General features: G+C 40.8%; 1 protein-coding gene and 1 pseudogene across 2 annotated transcripts in view; one reads left to right on the top strand and one right to left on the bottom strand.

Moving 5' to 3' along the window:
• Positions 1-21,230, top strand: part of ANO3 (anoctamin 3) — a 488,615-nt gene that overhangs the window by 406,378 nt on the left and 61,007 nt on the right. For both annotated transcript variants that reach the window (XM_019477060.2, XM_014602446.3), the window contains 4 exons: positions 189-295; positions 2,538-2,593; positions 12,377-12,498; positions 14,622-14,756. In XM_019477060.2, coding sequence (XP_019332605.1) covers positions 189-295; positions 2,538-2,593; positions 12,377-12,498; positions 14,622-14,756 — 420 coding nt within the window. The remainder of the gene's footprint in view (positions 1-188; positions 296-2,537; positions 2,594-12,376; positions 12,499-14,621; positions 14,757-21,230) is intronic.
• Positions 5,181-5,358, bottom strand: LOC132248978 (U2 spliceosomal RNA; annotated as a pseudogene).

Below are 21,230 nucleotides of genomic sequence, written 5' to 3'. Positions count from 1 at the left end.
AGTTACATACTTAGCTAAAGCCTTAGAGATGTTTTAGGTGCTTTGGAGATACAAAACCTTATATCTCATGGAAATTCATGAAGTACCACTATATGTGTACAATACTGTAAAAATAAACTGTTGGGTAGATGTTCTTTGAGAATTGCATACCTTTTTCAATATTAAGAAAGCATCAATCATTTTAACAGCTTTACAATCAACAACAAAGACAGCTTCTTCAGCAATTCCACAAGGAGTAGAATAGTGCACCACATGCTACAGAGAACAAAGTATGAAGATGGAAAGTCAAAAATGGGTAAGAGTTCTTTTATTATGTTTATGATAATTATTCTCTGTCAGTTGGGGGTTATGAGGACTATTAAATACCTTACATCTAAACCTTTGGAAAAGTATTTATGGGATAAACTGTGAGAAAACTTACAGCACTGATATATTAATTTACTCAATCAATGACAGCTGATTGAACATTATAATCAATTCATTACCAGACTGTTCATCAGGAAGTGGTATATTTGTTTTCTTTGGTAGCTGTTGAAAGTCTTTATGTGAATATATGCAATGTTGCCCTAAATGCTAAATTTAAGTAGCTCCTGCCCCAATACATTAATATTCATCATACCACGTGTTTTTAAAAGTTCAATTCTGATTAACTGGTGATATAATTCAAAAGATACAGTACAATATCCTGCTTTCTTTATATTTAAAAATATATGTTAAATATGTTTAACACTATTAATTTTAGAGGACATTAGAAGCTGCCACATTGACACTGGTAATTAACTTTTTTCGTATTGAAAAAGAAGTGTTTTTATACACACATTCTGGATTTTGCCAAAGCATTTGTTCAGTTTCCTCTCAATGCTAACTGAAGACAAAAGCCAAATCTATTGGCTATAAATGTTAGCATATACACACTTAAATCAAAATATCAGAGAACACAGAATTTTATGCTAACATTAACTTATTCACGCTGAATGTACTATATTTTTCGATCTACATCTGAAAGTTTAACTTCTGGCAGAAAGTGTAATGTGAATATGTGAAATAGGAATAAATTGATATCAGTATAAGAATCCTAGCTTTTATATTTCCTCAGAGAGAGAGAGATTGTGTGTGTGCAATTTTGATCCTAATTTAGTCTGGTCCATCACATTCTCTGCTGCAGTTCGGTTGTACAAAATATGGGGTGAGATGTGCAAAAGAAATTATGCCTTTGTATTTGTTCATTCTGCAATGGTTGTTGCTCATTCAAGGTGATTGCACCTGAGCTCTGTTGGAGCCTGAGCTCTGTTAGAGCCTATAACTGAACAAGGCAAGGTTGAAAAGATAGACTGAAATGGCTTAACAGAATACCTCAAGTGACCATACATAACATTCCTTGCTATAGAGTGTACCTATATTGACTTTATGCCTTGCGAAGATCAACCTTATAAAGAAGTAATCCTTCCTGTGTCTGTAAAACCTTCATTTATTATCAGAGAAAGAGTAGTAGTAGGTGTAGGAAGCTGTAGTAGGTCCAGCACTGGTGTAGCAAAATCACCCCGCCCCCCCGCTGTCTGCCTGGCCCCCACCTTGCTGGCCCCCTCTGGCCTCCCAGAGTCCCACCTTATTGTCTTTCTTTTCATGCCTTGATGTTATGATTCAACGGGGGGGGGGGGGGCGGGGGGGATGTTAGGTCCTTGTCTGGGCTAAGGCCCCCTGACCTTGACCCACTTTATTCAAGCTGGACTCCTCTGCCTGACATCCACTATCTGGGCTCCCCAGCTCCAGTGTTTGCTGTCTGACACTGCAGCCCTTCCACTAACAGCAGTTCTAGACCCTTCAAAGTGTCTAAGACCTGGGGTGCACCCACCTTTCTCTGTGTTCTCCTCTACCCCTACAGCCACAATCTAGTCCTCCAGTATTTAAATAGAAACAAAAAGATTTGAGCATTTGCTTTCAAACAAAAGGTTGTCCATTGTGGGTTAAGACCAAACCATGGCAAAACTACCATGCAAGACCCCAAAGTATTTATTGTTGACAGCTTGATGGTTCAGAGGCTTCCTGCAGTTTCCCTGAGTCCTTCTTCTTTGCCTGATCTGGCCCCACTCATCCCTGGAGCTCTGCTTCCTGCAGCTCATAAGGCCAGACTGCCACCCTTGCTTCAGGTCCTAGGCAGATATGTCTCTCTGGGTCATCTGGCCTGCCACTTCTGCCCCTGGCCTGTCAATCACTGGTCATACCTGCGGCAGGTGGCCATTTTATTCAAGGGCTCTCTGCCATTATCACTTTGTCCAGGAGGCTGGAGCCAGCCTCTCCTTCAGAGGTAGGGGCCCTTCAATTAGGTAAGGGGCCCCATTGCATCAAGTCTTGATGATGGATAAGAAATAACAGTTTTGTATTGGTTTTTCAAAGGACCAATTACTGCCTCTTTAAACAATAACTTATTTTCAGCATCATATTATTTTCCCTTCGTGCAAAAGCTGAAATGAAACATTCCTTGAAATAGTATCTATAACAAATTCATAATAAAACCAATAGTTTTCTTTTCTGCCTAGGTATCAATAGGCTTCTCAATAATGGAACTTATGAGGCTGCATTTCCACCACATGAGGTACCTTGTTTAATTTAATTTACCTTTAAGCTTTGTATTTAAAAATTACATTTAGTCTAATGATTTGAGATGCTACTTTACCTTTATATTTTGCTTTATAATACTTCTTTAAAAAAAACACTACTCAGACTTTTATGTATAATGCTTATCTTCTCTCTCTCTCATCTAGTATAGAGCAATAGCTTTCCAGATTACAGTATATTTTTAAAATGGACATTTCCTGTGGAACTGTTAAAAAATCATATAAAATAGTGGTACCCACACTTTGTGGGCTGTGGACTAGGTAAGTAGTGTGGTGCTGGGCTGTGGGATTGAATCCAGTGCATGGGATTGAACTGTGGTCCCAATCCAGTTAGAGCCCTGCACACTGAATCAGGCCCTGGCCTGCTGTGTGCCTGATCAGGCTCCAGCCCCAGCCTTGACCCAGTCTTCAATATAGGACCATTTCATCTGGCATTGGGGCTTGGAAATATGGTGGTATGGGAGAAGTGGCAGCATTAATTACCATCACTCTGCCAAATTTCCAGGCCTGTAGGGAGCCCCACAAGTCAGATGGCATGGTTCCATGGACTGATCTGGTTCAACACTACTGACATAAATTGTTTGAATTAGTTGCTCAAAATTATTGTTTATACTCTATACAAAATGTTCTGTTTACTATTAGGCTGGACTCTGGATCAACAAAGTGGAAAGTGCTGACATTTCAAATTTAAACAATTTTCTTCTAGCCGTGGAGAACTTTTTCTTTAAGATGATCTCTTTAGTAGATTAAGGACCTAATCTAATTTTCACTGAAATCAATTAAAAGACATCCTTAAATTTCACAGGGCTTCAACAAAACACTTAATGGTTTTATTAAGAGATATAAGAAATACATCTTTGGCTATCTTATACAAGAAGTGCAAGACTTTACATTGAGTACCATGTCATGATTAGTTCATTTGTAGCAGGTTGATTTAAGAGTCTGAGTCATTAAGCTGGTGTAGTTGAAGATGTGTGACACCATAGTGTGTTTCAAATAAGTGATTTCAAAGAACCTATCCACTTGTTGAGTGCAATTCTTTATTTTACATTAATACTACTTAGGAAGAGATAATGCAGGAGTATTCTAGACCAGGACTGTCCAACTTTCAAGTGGCCAAAGGCTTCACACCACATGGGCCACATCAGCAGGGACTGCACACTATGCAAGCCACACAAAAACAAGCCACAGACCTCCTGAGCTGCCTGTTGTGCAGACACCGCTTCTTTGCTGCACTATGTATGCAAGTAAACATACTGGTTCTACCGTCAGCTCCCTGACCAGGGGCTCTCTTGCTTCACCATGCCATGTGGGATCTCTGGGCCACTAATTCCATCCAGGAGTTTAGGCCGCCCTGCCCCACCATGCTCTTTGGGCAGAGTCAGAAAGTGAAAGATAGAGGAGAAAGTGGGACCCCGTGCTCCAGGGCAGGAGGGGGGCAGGGTGCTTAATTAGAGCTTCTCTCATGGCCGCTCTAATTAAAGTGCCTGTAGTCATGTCTATTTAGCATCCCATGCTTCAAAATGGCAGCAGGAGCACTTGAACTAAAGCTCATTTGATAAACTTTAAAGTGCCCACGCCACCATTTTGAAGTACAAGGTTGCTGAATAGATGTGATACAGATGTTAATTAACATGCTCCAGCAGACTCAGTTAGTCCAGTCTGCTCCAACGTGTGCTAATTAGCACGTCAGAGCAGAAGGCTGGCATGTATATAGGTGCCTCCAGAGACCTAGTGCTGCTATAACCAGAACAAATGGAGGGAGCAGTACTGGGGTGGGAGCCCGGGGGCTGGAAATTAACCTCCTATAGGACACATCTGGCCCATGCACAGCCTGTTCAATATTCCTTCTAGACTTACCATTCAGAATACTGTAGTTATCCCTACAGATATTATTGACTTTAGAGGAGTGCTAAACATTCCACAAGAAGAAAAAAAAGTTCCTATCTGTGAAAGCTTTTTCTCTTCTTTATAATGACACACTCCCACTTCTACTCTCCCTGATATGTTTCTTTCTGTAGTGTAAAATGACTGTCCTTAAGTAGATTACAAACTATTATCCTAATGAAATCGTATTAGCAAGCAATTACTTTATTTTTTTTTTGTTTGTTTTAGCAGTTTCTTTTAATGGTGTCACACAGGAGACCATTTTATTCCTGCATCTTTTCAATGGTTTCTTCCTTGTATTTGCCCTTCTCCTTGCCAACCTGGCGAGATTTCGCTTTACGCTCCAAGATCTTCTTGCGATCTTTGTCCAGTTTTAGCCTCGTGATCACCACCTTGCTAGGATGGATTCCCACATGGACAGTTGTGCCATTGGCCTTCTCACGCTGTACACGTTCTATATAGATGACGTACTTTTTACTTTATTGGAATTGCAGTATGACAGGCACTGGGGATTAGAATTTTTTTTTGCTTTATTTTAAACCTATTTGACACAGCAAGTTCACTCCAATGTGAATGTTACTAGCCTTATACTTTTCTGTGGAAAAACAGTGGAGGGGGAGGAAAAGAAAGAAAGAAAGAAAGAAAGAAAGAAAGAAAGAAAGAAAGAAAGAAAGAAAGAAAGAAAGAAAGAAAGAAAGAAGCACTGTAATACCAGGCTGATGCATGGAGGGGATGGAGCAAGCTCCGGTTCCACCTCCCAGGACCAAAAATGTGCTCAATACACAGTCTCCAATGGAGGACGTATCAGATATTACAGCTGATAAGAACAGAAAGAAAGTCTAATGAACAAATAAATACAGTTGCAGATGTGCTTTACATATGCTTTACATTCTTATTTACAGAAGAAAGGGAGAGAGGGAAATATATCCTTGTCCCTATACTGAGGCTTTTTTATGTAAAATAAATGTGGTGGGCCAAATTCTGTACTGAATTATATGCATGCTGTGTTTCTCAGGTAGCTTTAATGGGATTGTAGAGAAGTGACACAAGAGTAGAATCTGTATTTTTAATGGACTCATTCTTGAAGCCTGTCATGAAATGAGGCCAACTGTCTGTCTTGGTGTGAAGTGCTCCAAAATGAACACGTCATAAAATGAGGCCAACCAATGAGCTTTTCACATTAATTAAGAAAGTAAACATTCCTGTATTCAAGTGAGCACTACAAATCTACAAAATGGCTAACTTTAAACTCTGAGGTCTGTGTCTGATTTCTAACCTTGAAGGGCATCCCACACTGCCATAGGCTAGATACAGACATGCAAAAAGCCCAAAGTGGAATCGATCTAAGTTGCATAGTTTTCTATACGCAGCATAGTTAAGCTTGGTACAACCAGACGACACATTGGCCCTGGGGTGGCGGTGGGGGGGTCAAATCTTAGACTGGGTTTTCTCACTTTTGAACCAGTCTATGTGTACTCAACTTCAGTTCTGTTACAGATATAGACCATTTTCCAATCACTTATACCGGTAAAAGTGTAATATCTGTACCCAGCCTAAGACCAGTTGTGGAAACTCTCTCAAACAGCCAACTGTGATTCTCCCATTTTTCCCACTGCATTGTGATTTGACTGACTTAAGCAGTCACCCAGTAAACAGAATAATGTTAGAACTGGTTTGGAATTGTTTGATAAAATATGTTTTTATTGAAAAATGCTGATTCATCTCAATGAACTTTTCAAGTGTCAGTTTTGATGATTCTCCTAATTTGAACATTTACAAACTGTCAAGATATCTCGTATTGTTTCTCAAAAAGAAAAATTGATTTGGGGTTTTGTTATTGTTGTTGTTATTTCAAAATTTGAGTTCACCTATGTTAAAAAGGAAACTTTCTTTTAAAAATCCATCCCATGAGAATTTTTGGGAAAGCTGTTTCCCAACCAAATGTAGATAATTTGTAAATCTAGAATCACTTTTGCAGCAGCCCCGCTCACAAGAAAAACAACTGAAATATCATCAATCAGATGCTGGATCATGAATAGCTACCTTAATGTTGTTGGCACTCTGCAGATAAGCAGCACCTGGGAGAAATGATTGACAGTATCATACGCGATGGCATGCATTTCCAGTTTTATAAATGGGGTTTGCATGTGATCCACTTTATAAATGTTTCCTTTTCAGTTCTGGTTCTTAACCAGAGGCAGGGTCAAAAGTATCAGCTGAAACAAATGTTATCCTATATATTTTATAATGTGTCCTGTTCATGAGCAGAAGTATTTCTCCACATGCGTTGATAGAAGTTAGATCTAGCTTTCTGCTATCAAGGCATACCTTGTAAGCCATAGGATTTTAAAGAAATAGCAATAAAGAAGAGCTCAGGAATTCATCTAATCCAGAAGTATCAAACTCATCCTAGACTCTTGACTGATCCGGACCTCAGGATTCCTCCTGGGCTATATCCACAGGCCCAGTGGGAGTGCTGAGGATAGGAAGGTAGCAGCAGGGATCTGGCAGCCACAGGGCCACAGCCTTCACTTGCCATCTTATGTTCAACAGCCAAGGCTACCAGGACCCAAGGGCTCTGAATTCTACCTCAAACTATGGCCCTACTCCCAACCCCAACTTTTGCTAGCTCAACAATAGCCTGGCAAGCTGAACAAAACAGTGCTGCAGGCTGGACCCAGCCCAGAAGCCATATGTTTAACACTCCTGATCTGTCCAACCCTCAGATTAAGGTAGGATCATCCATGCCATGGTAGGCATCCATGCCAAGGTAGGATCATCCATGCTAGCCCATTCCCAGTATTTATCTACCCTCACTTTGACTAGTGTCTGTGACCACAAAGGATATGGAAATAAGTAACTATCTTAAATTGTAACAAGGAAAATTTAGTTTGGATAGATGGAGAACCTGCTATCACCATCCTCTTCAAAATGACTGTTAATGTATTCAAAGATTTATCAAATCTACTCTCAGTCTTCTCCAGAATAAATAATCCCAGTTCTTTTAGCCTTCCCTCACAAGTGATGATCCTAGACCTCTGATCAATTTTGTTTCTTTCCCCTTCTTTCCAGTTTGTCTGTCTGTCTTGGTGTGCAGTGACCCAAAATGGACACAGTACTGTAGGTACAGTACTGAATAGAATCACTAACAGGTGACACATCTGTTATTGCAGGATGGTATATTGTTGCCTCACATTCAGCTTGTGGTCTACTATAACTCCCAGGACCTTTTCTGCAGTACTTCAGCCTTCACTTTCCAGTCTATATTTGCACATGTAATTGTGCAGGACTTTTTACTTGCCATCACTGAGTTTCATTCAGTTAATTCCAGGCCGCTTTCCCAGTTTATCAAGCTCTGGATCTTAATGTTATCTCTCAGAGTATCTGCAATGCCACCCAACTTAATCTAATCTTCACATTTACTAACACCAATGTATATTACATCCGCTGCTCTCCTCATACCTGTAAAGCCCCTCACTTTGTCATAGAAGGAAATAAGGTTGGTCAAGCATGACATGCTCTTGACAAATCTGCATTGGCTGTTCCTGATTACCTTTTTATCTGCTGGATGCTCTGAAATAGATTCCTTGATGACGTGCCCCAGAATCTTCCTGGTTATCCAAGTTATATTTACTGGTCTGTAATCCCTCAGATTGTCTTTTTGCCCTTTTTCTAAAGCTGAATACAATACTTTCCCTTTTCTGGAACTTCACCTAATCTCTATGGGCATTTTTACACATGCTCCAGGGGTGGGAAGGGGGACACTTTATTACAGTGGCTCTTAGTGCTACTCTAATTAAAGTGCTGAAGCATCTTGTGTATCACCATTCCTGCACTTCAAAATGGTGGCAGGGGTGCTTGAACTAAAGCTCCTTTGACAAACTTTAACTAAATTGCCCCCACCGCCATTTTGAAGCATGGGGATGATGAATAGATGTGATGTGGAGGCTGCTGGAGTGCATTAACACACTCGAGCAGATTCGATTAATCAAATGTGCTCTGATGTGTGCTAATTAGCACACATCAGAGCAGACATTTGTCTTGTGTATAGTTATCAAATGAGTTATCAAATATAGTAGCCAGTTCTGCAATTGCCTCAGCCAATTCCTTGAATGCCCTGGGATGAATTTCATCTGACCCTGGTTGTTTAAGAATATCCAGCTTCTCTAAGTAATTTCTAACTTGTTCTTTCAAGGCTGATTGTTTTCCTCCCCTATTTCTGTTGCCAGTTACACTCATAATCTATTAACTGACCTTATTCTGAACATAATCATTTTGTGCTTTGCCTTTAAAATGCATTGAGTTAGGTTAGAGAATAAAAAATGATTTTAAATAATGGAAGAATATTTTAACGAAAGCAACTATAGAGAGTGACAAGATCTCAACATTTTTAAACAAATGCAAACCTAACCATGCTTCAAAGCATCTAAGATATGAGAGATCATCTTCAAAACAGTATACTAAGTGAGACCATACATTTAATCATGTTAAATTCAAATAAATAGTTATTAGAGCAGAATGACTCACTAAGTGAAAAGTAGTAGTTAGCTGTGTTGGTCTAAAGTCAGTCAGAAGGCTAGGTTGATATGCATCGTTATACACTAAATATATAAGATGTCTATGTACAGAGAGAGAGAGCATGCACAAGTGTTTCTGATTAAGTAAACTTGGGTTCATGAAAGCTTGTGTTCTCTCTCTGTATATTTTTTAGTTAGTCTCTGAGGCCAAGCACAGACAGTCAAAAAGCCCAAGGCTGAATCAGTTCAGTCTTTGCTGGTTAGTAGGGGTGTGCAAAACGGGCCCTATTCGATTCAGATTCAGCCTGAATCAGGGACAGTGATTTGATTCATTGATTTGGATCACTGTCCCTGATTCAATTCAGCCGAATCCGAATCTGAAGATTCGATTCTGATTCAGAGAATTAGTGATTCGGACATAGACACAGCTTTAAAACAATTTTCTACATACCTTGAGGTACCAGGTACAGCTCATGAACACTGCAATGCTGTGGCACCTCGAGCATCTCACAGGAGTGCAGGCGGGGCTTGGTGACGAACCAACACATGCTTGGTGATGAACCCACAAGTGGACTGGAAGTATTTCCAGTCCACTTCCAGGTCTGCCAGTGAGCGTGCTGCAATTGGCCACAGGAGGACCCCGGGTAACCCCCCCCCCCCAACCCAGGAGGCACCAGTCACTGAGCTGGGGAGGATGCAGGGGGACCCCCTGCATGCTCCTCAGTGGACTTGGAAGTGGACTGGAAGTGCTTCTGATCCACATTTGGGTCTGCTGCCAAGCATGCTGGGGATCCCCGCACGCTCCTGTGGGATACTCCATGTGCCCCAGCATCACAGCATGCATGATCCCCTGCTACCTGGAGGTATGTAGAAAAAACATTTAAAGCTGTGTCTATGTCCAAATCTCCAAATTTTTCTGAATCTCTCTGAATCGATTCGGGGGGTTCTGATTAGATTCAGAGAGATTAAAGGGTCCTCTGATTTGATTTGGATTCAGAGATTCAGCCACTGAATCAGGCTGAATCTCCTCCAAATCTCCTCTGAATCAAATCAAGGACCAAAGCTTTGCACCGAAACTTTGCACAGCCCTACTGGTTAGTTGAAGCTGCAGAGATTGAACTGGCAGAAGTTCACTTTTGATTCAGAAAATGCAGGCACATGCCTTTAGTGGCTAAAGCCAGAAGCCGGGGGCACTAGGGCATGCCTCCCAGCCCACCAGCTCCAAGCCTTTCCCCCCTCCCTGCAACTAGCTCTGGGGTATGGCCAAGCCTCACCCCAGAGATAGCTGGAGGGTCTGCCTGGGGTGGGGGGTGGGGGAGAAGTGCCTGCCAGGCTAAGGAGGGGGTGGGTAGGGAAAAAAGTAGTGGCATTTATTTAAAGCTTGAACAAGAATAGCCCTTTCTTTGAAGTGAGCATGTATTGGACAGAAGAGAACAACCCTATGAAGTCCTGCTGGCTGTGATCATGGACTACAAATCCCAGAAGCACCTGGAAGAAGGAAGAGGAAGTAATTAACACCCCTGCAGAGTCCTGCTGTTGTGGATCTGGACTGCAAATCCCAGAGACCTCAGGGGCAGCAGGAAGAGGAAATAAACACACAGACTATTCTGGGATGCTGGAGGACACTGTTTTAATGTGAACCAGGAAGGGGTCTGGGACATAAACTGGTTTGACCCAAATCAGTTAAGTCTGATACTACATTCAACCACATTTATCTTAAGCCAGTTTCAGCCATTTAATGACTCATTTATGAGCACTGAGCTTTTGTTCTGTTACAGGTTTAAACCAGTTTCTGAAGACTGAAACTGGTTTATGTGTACCTCTGTCCCTAGCCTAAAGGTGCATATCTACCCTGCCTTCTTACCAAGTAAAAACACTGTCTTCAACTGGAGCCCTGGTTTATATTTGGAGTTAAATGGCCTGATATTCTTATTGTACCTTGTGAATGTATACCGAAAGGCTATCACTTGGATAAAAACCTGAATGACTTGATTTTTTATATTACTTTCTTAAACATTATTAAATGCCTCAAAATGTGATTTATGAGGCCAGAATAATACCACCTCTCATATTCTTATGTGGTTTTCAACATCTCAAAATAGAAATGCAACAAGTGACCTCACTGTTTCTTTCACTTGTAATCAGGAGTAACTCTATTAAAATCACAAGTTACACAGATGAAAAGAAATTAGAACTCTGAAGTCCGAAGAAATATAGCAGAGTAAATTAAAACCAAAATATATCCACATATATGATTCTTGGGGGTATTAAAAGGTGTCTAAGAATGAAATACACAGAAATGAGTGTAAATATACAAAATACACTGAAGTCTTGTTGAAGAATGGTGGTGCTGTAGAAATGTGCTTTGTTACTGAAGTTTAATTCTTCCCTAGAGGAATAGGTTATAGGGGTGTGCAAAATGGGCTGTATTCAATTCAGATTCAGCCTGAATTGGGGATAGTGATTTGATTTGTTGATTCAGATCACTGTCCCTGATTCAATTCAGCCAAATCCAAATCTGAAAATTCAATGCTGATTCAGAGAATCAACAATTTGGCCATAGATACAGCTTTAAATGTTTTTTCTACCTACCTCCAGTTACCACGCACGGCTTGTGAATGCTGTAGTGGTGAGGCAGATACAGCATCCCACATGAGCATAGGGAAGGGCAGGGCCCGTGTGCTTGTCAGAAAACCTGGAAGTCGACCTGAAGTACTTCCAGTCCACTTCCAGGTCCACTGGGGAGTGTGCTGTGGGGCTCCCCATGCCCCCCTGGCTTGGTCATCAGCCATGGGGGGGGACCCTGGATGCACCCCCAGACCCAGGAGGCACCAGTCACTTATCTAGGAGGGTGCGGGACAGAACCCAGAAGTAGAATGGAAGTGTTTCTGGTCCACTTCCAGGTCTGCTGCCAAGCATGCTGCCCCCCTCCTCCCCATGCTCCTGTGTGATGCTCCATCCACCTGACCATCTCAACATTCACAAGCCACCTGGTACCTTGAGGTATGTAGAAAAAACATTTAAAGCTGTGTCTATGTCCGAATTGCCAAATATTTCCGAATCTCTCTGAATCGATTTGCAGGGTTCTGATTCAATTCAGAGAGATTAAAAGGTCTCCTGATTTCATTCAGATTCAGAGATTCAGCCACCGAAGCTTTGCATAGCCCTAATAGATTATTTTGGAGAAATTTGTAACCACTTGTATTATATGCATTCCCTAGGATAGTCCACAATTCACGAATCAGTGGATCTTCCTCATAAATGTTTCTTTATTTATACTTGTATCTTGAGTCCTGTTCAGTCTCTGTTTTTCTCTAGTGCAATTGCAATATAATGTTATTTCTTTCCATGCTTCAGGGAAGTCACAAGAGCAGACATCCCATTAAAACACATGGAGCTCAAAATCATAGACACCTATTATATGAGCGCTGGGCACGATGGGGAATGTGGTACAAATATCAACCTCTGGATTTAATCAGGTACTAATCCAAAGTAACACAACTATTTTTCAGACATATGAAAAGCCAGACTGTCGTAAATGACACATTCTGTTAAAAAAACTACAGTGATATTTATTTATTTCTTATAAACATATATATTTTTTAAGTAGGAGCAAATTTTATACCTTATTCTAGAATTTTATATATTTCATGTGACAAACTAAGGTCCTAGTTGTTTATTCCACCATTGGGATTTCACACTGGGGGATGGGAAGTAGAGTATCTAGTAGAGTGTGAGCAGGACATCAGCCCCAACCACTGATTTGGAGGGGGCAGCAGACTAACTGCCCCCAGGAAACCCACACTATGCGGGGCCACTGCAACCAGTGTTGGAGGAGCCTATCTCACAGCTGCCACACCCGGAGCCTTTATCTGAACCATAACAACTGCTTCCCAAGCCCACTGCCCCAATGGGTGTCCCTCCTCCCTACACCTGCAACAGGAATCACCCCTGTGCACAGTCAGAAGTTTACTGCTAATTAGAGGAACTTTTAAACACTTAGTTTTGGTAGGTTTCCTGTATATGTGAAAGGACTGATTTACCTAAAATACTATTAACTCTGTCAGTTACCTAAACTAAAATAATTTTCTAACTAATGCTGGAGCTTTTGTATTTTGAATTTCGCTTGCGTTGGACCATACAAATATTTTGGTGCTGAGCTTTCAAAATGAAAGCTGAATCTTAAACTCATGTTCCCCATGTTGCAATACTCAGCTCTAACAATCCATGTTGTTTTGTAGTTGACTAAATAATATTTGGGGAAAGGCTCCTCTTCATCCTTTTTCACTCATTTTGATAGGCAAATCAAGTACCGTATTTACTCAACCCAAGATGAAGTTTTCTTCCCCCAATCAGCATAGGAGAGAAGAAAGTCTTGTTGAGTATCAGCCCAGGGCAGATTGAAGCTGGAACTAAGCCACCACCTGCCCTGGTTTAGGATGCCTCGTTTGTTGCGGGAGGGGGCTTACAAGTGGGGAAAGATGTGGGAGACTATGGGATAGGCAGGGGATGAGTGAGACCAGTGTGCAGTTCATGGGGAGTGTGGGGGACACTGATGCCTACCCTTCTCCATCTCCATCCTCTTCTCTGCCCCCATCTGGCCTGGCCAGGAGTGTCTGCCACTTCTGTCTGGCTGGGCTGGGACTGCCACTGTTGCTGACTGCCTTGGAGCTGGAGCAGGGCCGCAGCAGGAAGTAAGTGGCAAGGGAGGGCAGGGGGCAGAGATTGCAGAAAAACAGGGACTATATGGATGTTAAGATGAAAGAAGCATCATAGTTTGGAATCCAGTGATTCTGAAGAATATTCAAACATATGCTACCAACTATATACATATTTGGATGAAATATTTTAGAGACAATTCTATGAATCTATTCATCTGAAATCTAATGGTAAATGACTTATTTGGCTATATTTCTGTGCATTTAATTGTAAGTTTGAAAGTTCTACCCTCAAAAGGGAGTGGGGGTGGGGCAGGCTGCAAAGGGGAGCAGGGGTGGTGAAAGGTTGGGGGGGAGCAGGCAAAGGGTTAGGAGTAGGGGTGCAAGGGGCAGGGGCCTGACCTTTTACCCTTTGCCACTGCTTTCCCCACCACAGCAGTAGGGGTTACCAACTTCAGATGACATTCCAATAATTAAGAGTATTTACATGGAAAACCATAATACACACATAATTTTCCATGTATAGATTCTAATTATTGACATGTCATCTTAAATTCAAAGTCCTCTTAGTTTGGGGAAAATACAGTACTTGACAAACACTGGACCTACTGCTTCAATATTAATAAATACAAATATGTAGTTTTGTAAGTTCCTATTTTTCTGGTGCTCAAGTTCATGCATGTTCTTCGTCATTGTAAGGACATTACAGCTGTAATGTGCCCAGGCTCTGCCTTTACGAAAAATGTGTTGGTTAGATCACAATTAGTGCCAGCATGATATGTTGCTATAATGAAATAAAATTTATCTAGCATAAGTGCTTCTAAACAGACAATAATTTAGCATAGATTCAATAATGATATTTTCCTCTTAGGATAATTCCAATGCTATAAAAATGAGCAGGGTCATTTATTTAATTCTTTAAAAAACTGTTTGCTTTTTCACAGGCGATATTTTGGGGAAAAAATTGGCCTTTATTTTGCTTGGTTGGGATGGTATACTGGAATGCTCATTCCTGCTGCACTTGTCGGGCTGTTTGTTTTCCTTTATGGATTATTTACTATGGACTCCAGCCAAGTAAGGTATGATATACAATAAGATCCCATTTTAAAACACCACAGCAGAGCATTATTTTTGCCAGTTTCATTACTTGTTGAAAAATCTAAGGCAGCAGGGCTGACTTAAACAAAATACTGTATTTCTTCCATCAAACTTTAAGTATCTTTTAAAATTCTGTTGTATCACAACAATCAAACAATTGAGGAGCCAATTCTGCATCCAACTATATCCTTTCCCTTTAAGTCTTTTACGGTAAAAACTGAACACTTGTTACTTGCAATAAGGAAATGTACCAATACGTATACAACATTTTCCACTCTATTTGTGAGGAAATTAAGTGAATAAAGCACATAAGTACATAAGATATATTGCAAATGACTACTCTGTAGTAGTGCTTGCTGCAGTGAGGCTACATCAATAAAAAATAGTCAGAAAATCACTTTCATTTGGCCTGTAGACTGAACTCCTATGATTGTTCATAGGTCTGTATGAATAATACAGCTCCAGAACTTCAACTTATTTTTCCCCATGCACCAAATAAGACAATGTCATTCAAATTCTGAACCCAATTCTGCTTACTGGTGTAACTTATAGACTATAGCATTAGAGTGCTATAATGCTAGCTAAGGTGATTCAGAATCAATCGCATAATCATAAAGTGAATAATGAAACTCGTGCAGTCAGTATGGTAGAGGCAGTATCTTTTACTAGACCAACAAGACAGTTGTAAACAAAATGTTTCTTTATTTGCAAGCTTTCAGGCACATATGCCCATCCTCAGGCATAGGAGAATGCAAAGTTGTAAAATTTCTCCCAGGCAGAAATGAAAATTTATATTGTACAGGAAAGCTGGAGGGTGGTATAAGTTTTCCTGGCTGGAAAAGTTAATTCTAGCTGGGATAAAAATTGCAGCAGTTTATATACCTCAAAGGTGTCTGATGGCAAACAGGATGTTACATTATGCTTTGTTCTTCTTAAGATATTTCATATTACACAGGAGGATTGGTGATGCTCCTGGAATTTTTTCCCTGTGATGGGGTTTGTTTCAGGAAGGGATGGTGTCAACTTTAGGAAATAAGTGACATATGTCCTACAGGAAATATCTGATGTATTTTAAAGAGAACTGTTTCTAAGGAGACACTTTTATTCCAAAACTTTCCATTAGTTGTGATTAATTCTTCTAGTGCAATGTTAACCCAGGGGAATGTAACATAAAGCTTTTTCTACCATTTTGGTAAATTGGATGCTGAGATTGTTACTTAATGGAGATGACATTCATAGAAAATTGATGTTTCTTAGCCTTTGAACATGGAACACTTTACCTTTCTTTCAGAAATTGTCTTGTTCCTGGGTTTTATAGTGAGTTATTATATTGTCAGTCCTACAGAGCTGTAATTAAGTTTAGTTAGACTTAACTGTTATAAACCAAAATGTACAGAGATGACTATTTTAAACAGTATTCTCTATTAAGATTTCAGCCTTGGAACAATGTAATCTTCATTAATATTATTTTTATTAGCATAATTGTATCTAACAATATTAACATAAAATGCAGAAACAGTCCTTGAAACAAGGACTGGAACCTATTCCTCTCCCCCTGTCTTCCTAGTCCCTTCTTCCCTACTTCCTGGGTTGTGCTTTAATTACTAGGTCTTTCACAATCATATTCTGTCTTGTGCTTTCTGTCTCCTGGTTGACTGGTGCACCTTACTCAGGGGGGGCACATGCCCCCTCAGTGACCAGTCAGCAACCAGGGGGTTCTCTCCCCCCCCGCCAATCTCACTGACCGGGGGGAAGGGGAGTTCCCTGCAGCCAATCTCACCCGCCATGCACCCCCTACACATTGCCACTGCTCTATCTGGCCAAACAAGTCTTGAATTCTTTTCTGCATGGTGAAGCACCTTCATCAGTAGGGGTGGAATGGCCCTATGGAGAAGAGCCTCTTACCCATTAGAGGTTAAATGGTTAGAACAGTCTTTGGAGAGGTAGAAGGTGTGAGTTTGAGTCCCTCAGGCAGAAGAGGGAATTTTCAGTTACTGGGCAAGTCCTCTAATTAGTAAGCATTATTATATAAAAACAATCACCGCAACAATACCCCTCTCCTTTGAAAGGGAACAGCAATAATTTTCTCAGCTTTTGGAAAGAAAATATTTAGCCATTTATCTTCAGGAGAAGGTTCCTGGCTTTGGATTTCAATGGATTGGAGACATTTTAGTTCTGAAGGTTGGGATTTTTGACTCACTTTTGCCCTCAGTTTTTCCCTTTTAGCTATCTCTTTGTTATCTCCACATTGTGTGCGCTGGCTTTAGCTAGGTCCCAGCTTAGTTTGCTGACTATTAGTTTGCTAGATCCCATTTTAAGGCTTCTAATTCACCCTATGCGATATATATGGAGGCTAAATACTTAATCCAGACTTTGGATTCAATTCCAGGGGGCCAGGCAATTAAATATGAAACATTTCTTTTTGTACCTAACCCAAAATGCTTTCAAAATATTCACACCAAGTAAACTGGGCTAAGAACTCCTATTTTATGTTTTACAACTTGGCCACTTCAAGTCTTCATGACCAATGGCAGCAGGGATAAAAGTGAAATCATTTTGCTCTTGCCCCATCATTTGAGCTGGAAATGAATCTTTTAGCTGTTGACAGACTTAGTTAAGCAGTTTTAATTCTATATAGTCAATCATAATGGTATGCATAAACTAAGCTGCTGACTACAATACTTTCTTAACTACAAGGAAGTGAGAGTTAGACAGAAATCGAGCTAACTATGGAAACAAAAACCTTCTGTCAGCCAGCGGATAGACTAACAACATAATTCTAGCTATTATTAAGTTTGTAAAGTGCTTTAGAAAAGTATTGCATGAATGCTCATTGGTGGAATTCAGAATTTATTATTTATCTTACACTCTGTAGATGTTACATATGCATATGCAGAGTTCATCACCACTTAGCAGGACTCTGACTGAACTATTACATTCTTGCTAAAACCCAGATTCAGGAAGTAGATGAGGTAGAATTTAAATCTGGAATTTAAACTTTGTGCTAGGGTATTGTAGCAATCTCATAATTTGGAAAATTGCCCCAAAGCCTATGCTGTAATTTGAATGTTCAGTATAATGCTATTTCATGCCAGATTGAGTTTTTATCTTTTTACAGCCCATTATCACAAATTGACAAGTAGTAAAATTATTTTTCTAGGTAAACAAAGTATTTACTGATATCAGTGACTATCTGCTCTTATGCCTGTGTTCTTTGTCATTGTTTCTCAACCTGTGGGTCGTGACCCAAAAGTGGGTAGCAACAGTATATGAAAGGGTCATGAACAAACTTTAAAAAAGGATTCTCCTTTAAAAGAGTAAAAACATGGGAAATGGTGGGTTTCCCCTTGCAAGCTGGCAGAGTGGCTGGGGGGAAAAATAGGAGCCCCCTCTCCCAGACTTGTGCAGCCACAGTGGACAGGGGGCTGCAGCCTGGCTGGACTGGCATGGTGTGGCACCAGTGACAGTTCCCAGGCCATGGCATGGGGTAGAGCCATGGCCTGGAACTTGAGCAGCTGACAGCAGGAGGTGAGGGTAGTGCAGCTTCCCCCCACCAATCCATTGTTACTCACACGCTGGCAGCACAGCTGGCATGGGGGTCCTGGTGGCAGCAATGAGTCTCACTGCCCTGCTCCACTCTACTGCACTGCATTCCAGTTGCTGGGCCACAGAGATGGTTCCTGGCTAGGCTGCAGCCCCATGCCTAATGTGGGTGCACCAACCTAAGACAGTATGTGCTCCACCATGCCCCACCCTATCCCATACACCAACCTCCTGCCCAACACACTTGAGGGGGGGCATTCTGAGGGCAAGGGGGCAGCGGGTCAGGAATGAGGAGCACCAACAGGGCTGGGGGGGTTGGAGGGCTGTGGATTGGGAGTGAGGGGCACTGGCAGGGCCAGGGGGCTGTTTTCTACTTAAACTATTTACTGGGTCGGGACCAGCCATTGATGTTTACAAATGTGTCCTGGTATAAAATAGGGCTGTGTGAAGCTTTGGTTGGTGATTCAATTCAAAGGAGATTCAACCCGATTCAGTAACTGAATCTCCAAATCTGAATTGAATCAAGGGACCAATTTAAAGGTCCAAATAGATTCAAAGCTCTCCAAATCTTCAGAAAAGATTCAGAGAGCTTTGATTCAAACAGTCCTTGGTGGCTGAAGCAGGGGCTGCAGCTGACTCCGAAGTGGTAAGTACTAGTGGCGGGGGGGAGCGGGGGGAGGGGACCAAGGGAGGATCCCTACCAGCCTGCCCAACCCCCACCCACTCCCCCAGCCCCACCATGGCTACCCCCTCCTGCCCCAGCTCCTGGTACTTTAAAAAAAAACCTTAGTGCTCACCAGGTGCTGCTGGGTGATCGATCCCCAAATCAAATCACTGTCCCCCGAATCAGCTGAATCTAAATCTGAAGTTAATACTAGCTGCTTTGCACAGGCCTAGTATAAAACAGGTTGAGAACCACTGTGCTATGTACATCAAGGTGTGAATCTTGTCCAGTGATTAAATTAGGTTTTGCAAACATTCTGCTTTGATTAGTTATGTCCAGTCAGCTTTTCAGATTATACAATAGGCTGCTACTTAGGTTATATGAATCTTCCCTCTAGTGGTTTGGGAGTGAATTTGATTGTTCAGTCTACTTACCTAGACAGGTATAGAAATGTTTATCACCATAGGGTATTTGTTGAGCTAAAAATCTGGTACCAACCAAATCTCCCATCCAATTTTAAATAATACTAGATTGAAGGTATAATTAACTACTAGACTTGTCTTGTTTTAAAAATACATACATGTTTCCCTCAAATCTAAAATTGGTATCTATTTTTTCCTGAATGTTAGTAGTTCAAAAAATAAAAGTAAATATTTGACAGAGTATACCTATGCCTGTTCTGAACAAACAAGCATATATATGTCATATGTTTAAGGACATGTTCTTTCCCCTCTCCTCTCAATAGAGCAGATTTTAGGAACAGGAATATTTTCCTTTCCCTGTCAGAGCAATGAAGCAAATAAGCAGTTTCATTGAAAGGAGCCTGACATTTGAAGCTGCCTCTCGCTTGCAGGAGTGTAGACATTTCTGTGGAAAGCTGTTTGAGGTGAAGAGGTAACCTTGTGGAAATAGCTACTGCAACAACACACTACTGGCATATAATATGCTATGCATGGTAGCATAGCGGCTATTGTAAAAGCAACTGGTTCCTTTTACTTATGGTGAAATGGATATAGCTATAACAAAATAATTATAGTGAATTTATATCAAATTACTTCCAATATTTGAGCTACAAAATTCAACCTCTGCAAATAGAACTGCAGAATTTGTAGCCATCTTTCTTTCCTTTTCTTTCTTTCCTTTCCTTTCTTTCTTTTTCTATTTTCTTAATAAAATGTTCCTGCTTTTTTCCATAGGGTAAGTGAGAAGGTATTTGAAATATTAACCCTATTGGAAACACTTTTAACACCCTGTTAACAAATTTGCTAACAAATATTGGTTTTACAGAGACTTGTTCATTACTATCAGTATAATTGTCTGAGATTTTAGCTGTGAGAAAGTAAATCAGATTTTTAAAAACAGAATGTGCAAGAAGACTTCACCACAGCAGGACCTAAACATGTAAAACATGTTATTTTAAATCTGGGGTCTAACTTGTCATTTATAGCATCAGAAATTGTCCTCATGGTTGTTTTTTTGTAATACGTATAGTCATTACAGTTCTCCTCAGTTAGAAAATTTGCTTGAGGAAAATCGCCTTATGTGGTAACATATCTAAGGAGGCAGCGGAGAAGGGAGAAAATGGGCCAGCAGCAGCAGTCTGAACCATAGCAATCCAAGCCTCCATGCACACATGCACAGACACTCACACATACACACTGCCATTGCCATTCTCTAGCAGTTAGTATAATATTCCTCTTGTGCCCTGGTCTGCATAGGGCACAGAGTAGCTTGTTCTACCTTTGTCTTTGTTATGTACCAAGATCCAGTTGTAATCTTGGATGTGATGCAAAGCATGTATCATTGTACATCTCTGAAATCAGCTGCTATACTTACAAAATCTTTAGAACAGGTTCTTTGACAGATCCCAGTTTTGTTATGATGCTTTGATAATTTAAGGTACGTATGCACGTGCTGGATGTCTGCTCCAACATGTGCTGATTAGCACACAAGTCTGCTGAAGCAGGCTAATTAATGCAGTCCAGCAGCCTCTGCATCAGGTGTATCCAGCACCCTCACACTTCAAAATGATGATGGGAGCACTTGAACTAAAGTTTGTTGAACGAGGTTTTTGTTCAAGCACCGCCATTTTGAAGTGCAGGACACTTAATACATGCGCCATTGTAGGCATTTTAATTAGAGCTTTTGGAGCCGCTCTAATTAAAGTGCCCCCAGAGCACTGATGGTGCCCTTAGAGACTGATGGTGCTGTGCAAACTAAGATCAAAGCAGATAAAAACATCACATAC

This window comes from Alligator mississippiensis, chromosome 2 (genome assembly GCF_030867095.1).
Source record: "Alligator mississippiensis isolate rAllMis1 chromosome 2, rAllMis1, whole genome shotgun sequence".
NCBI lineage: Eukaryota > Metazoa > Chordata > Crocodylia > Alligatoridae > Alligator > Alligator mississippiensis.
This window is presented reverse-complemented; position numbering and strand designations above follow the sequence as displayed.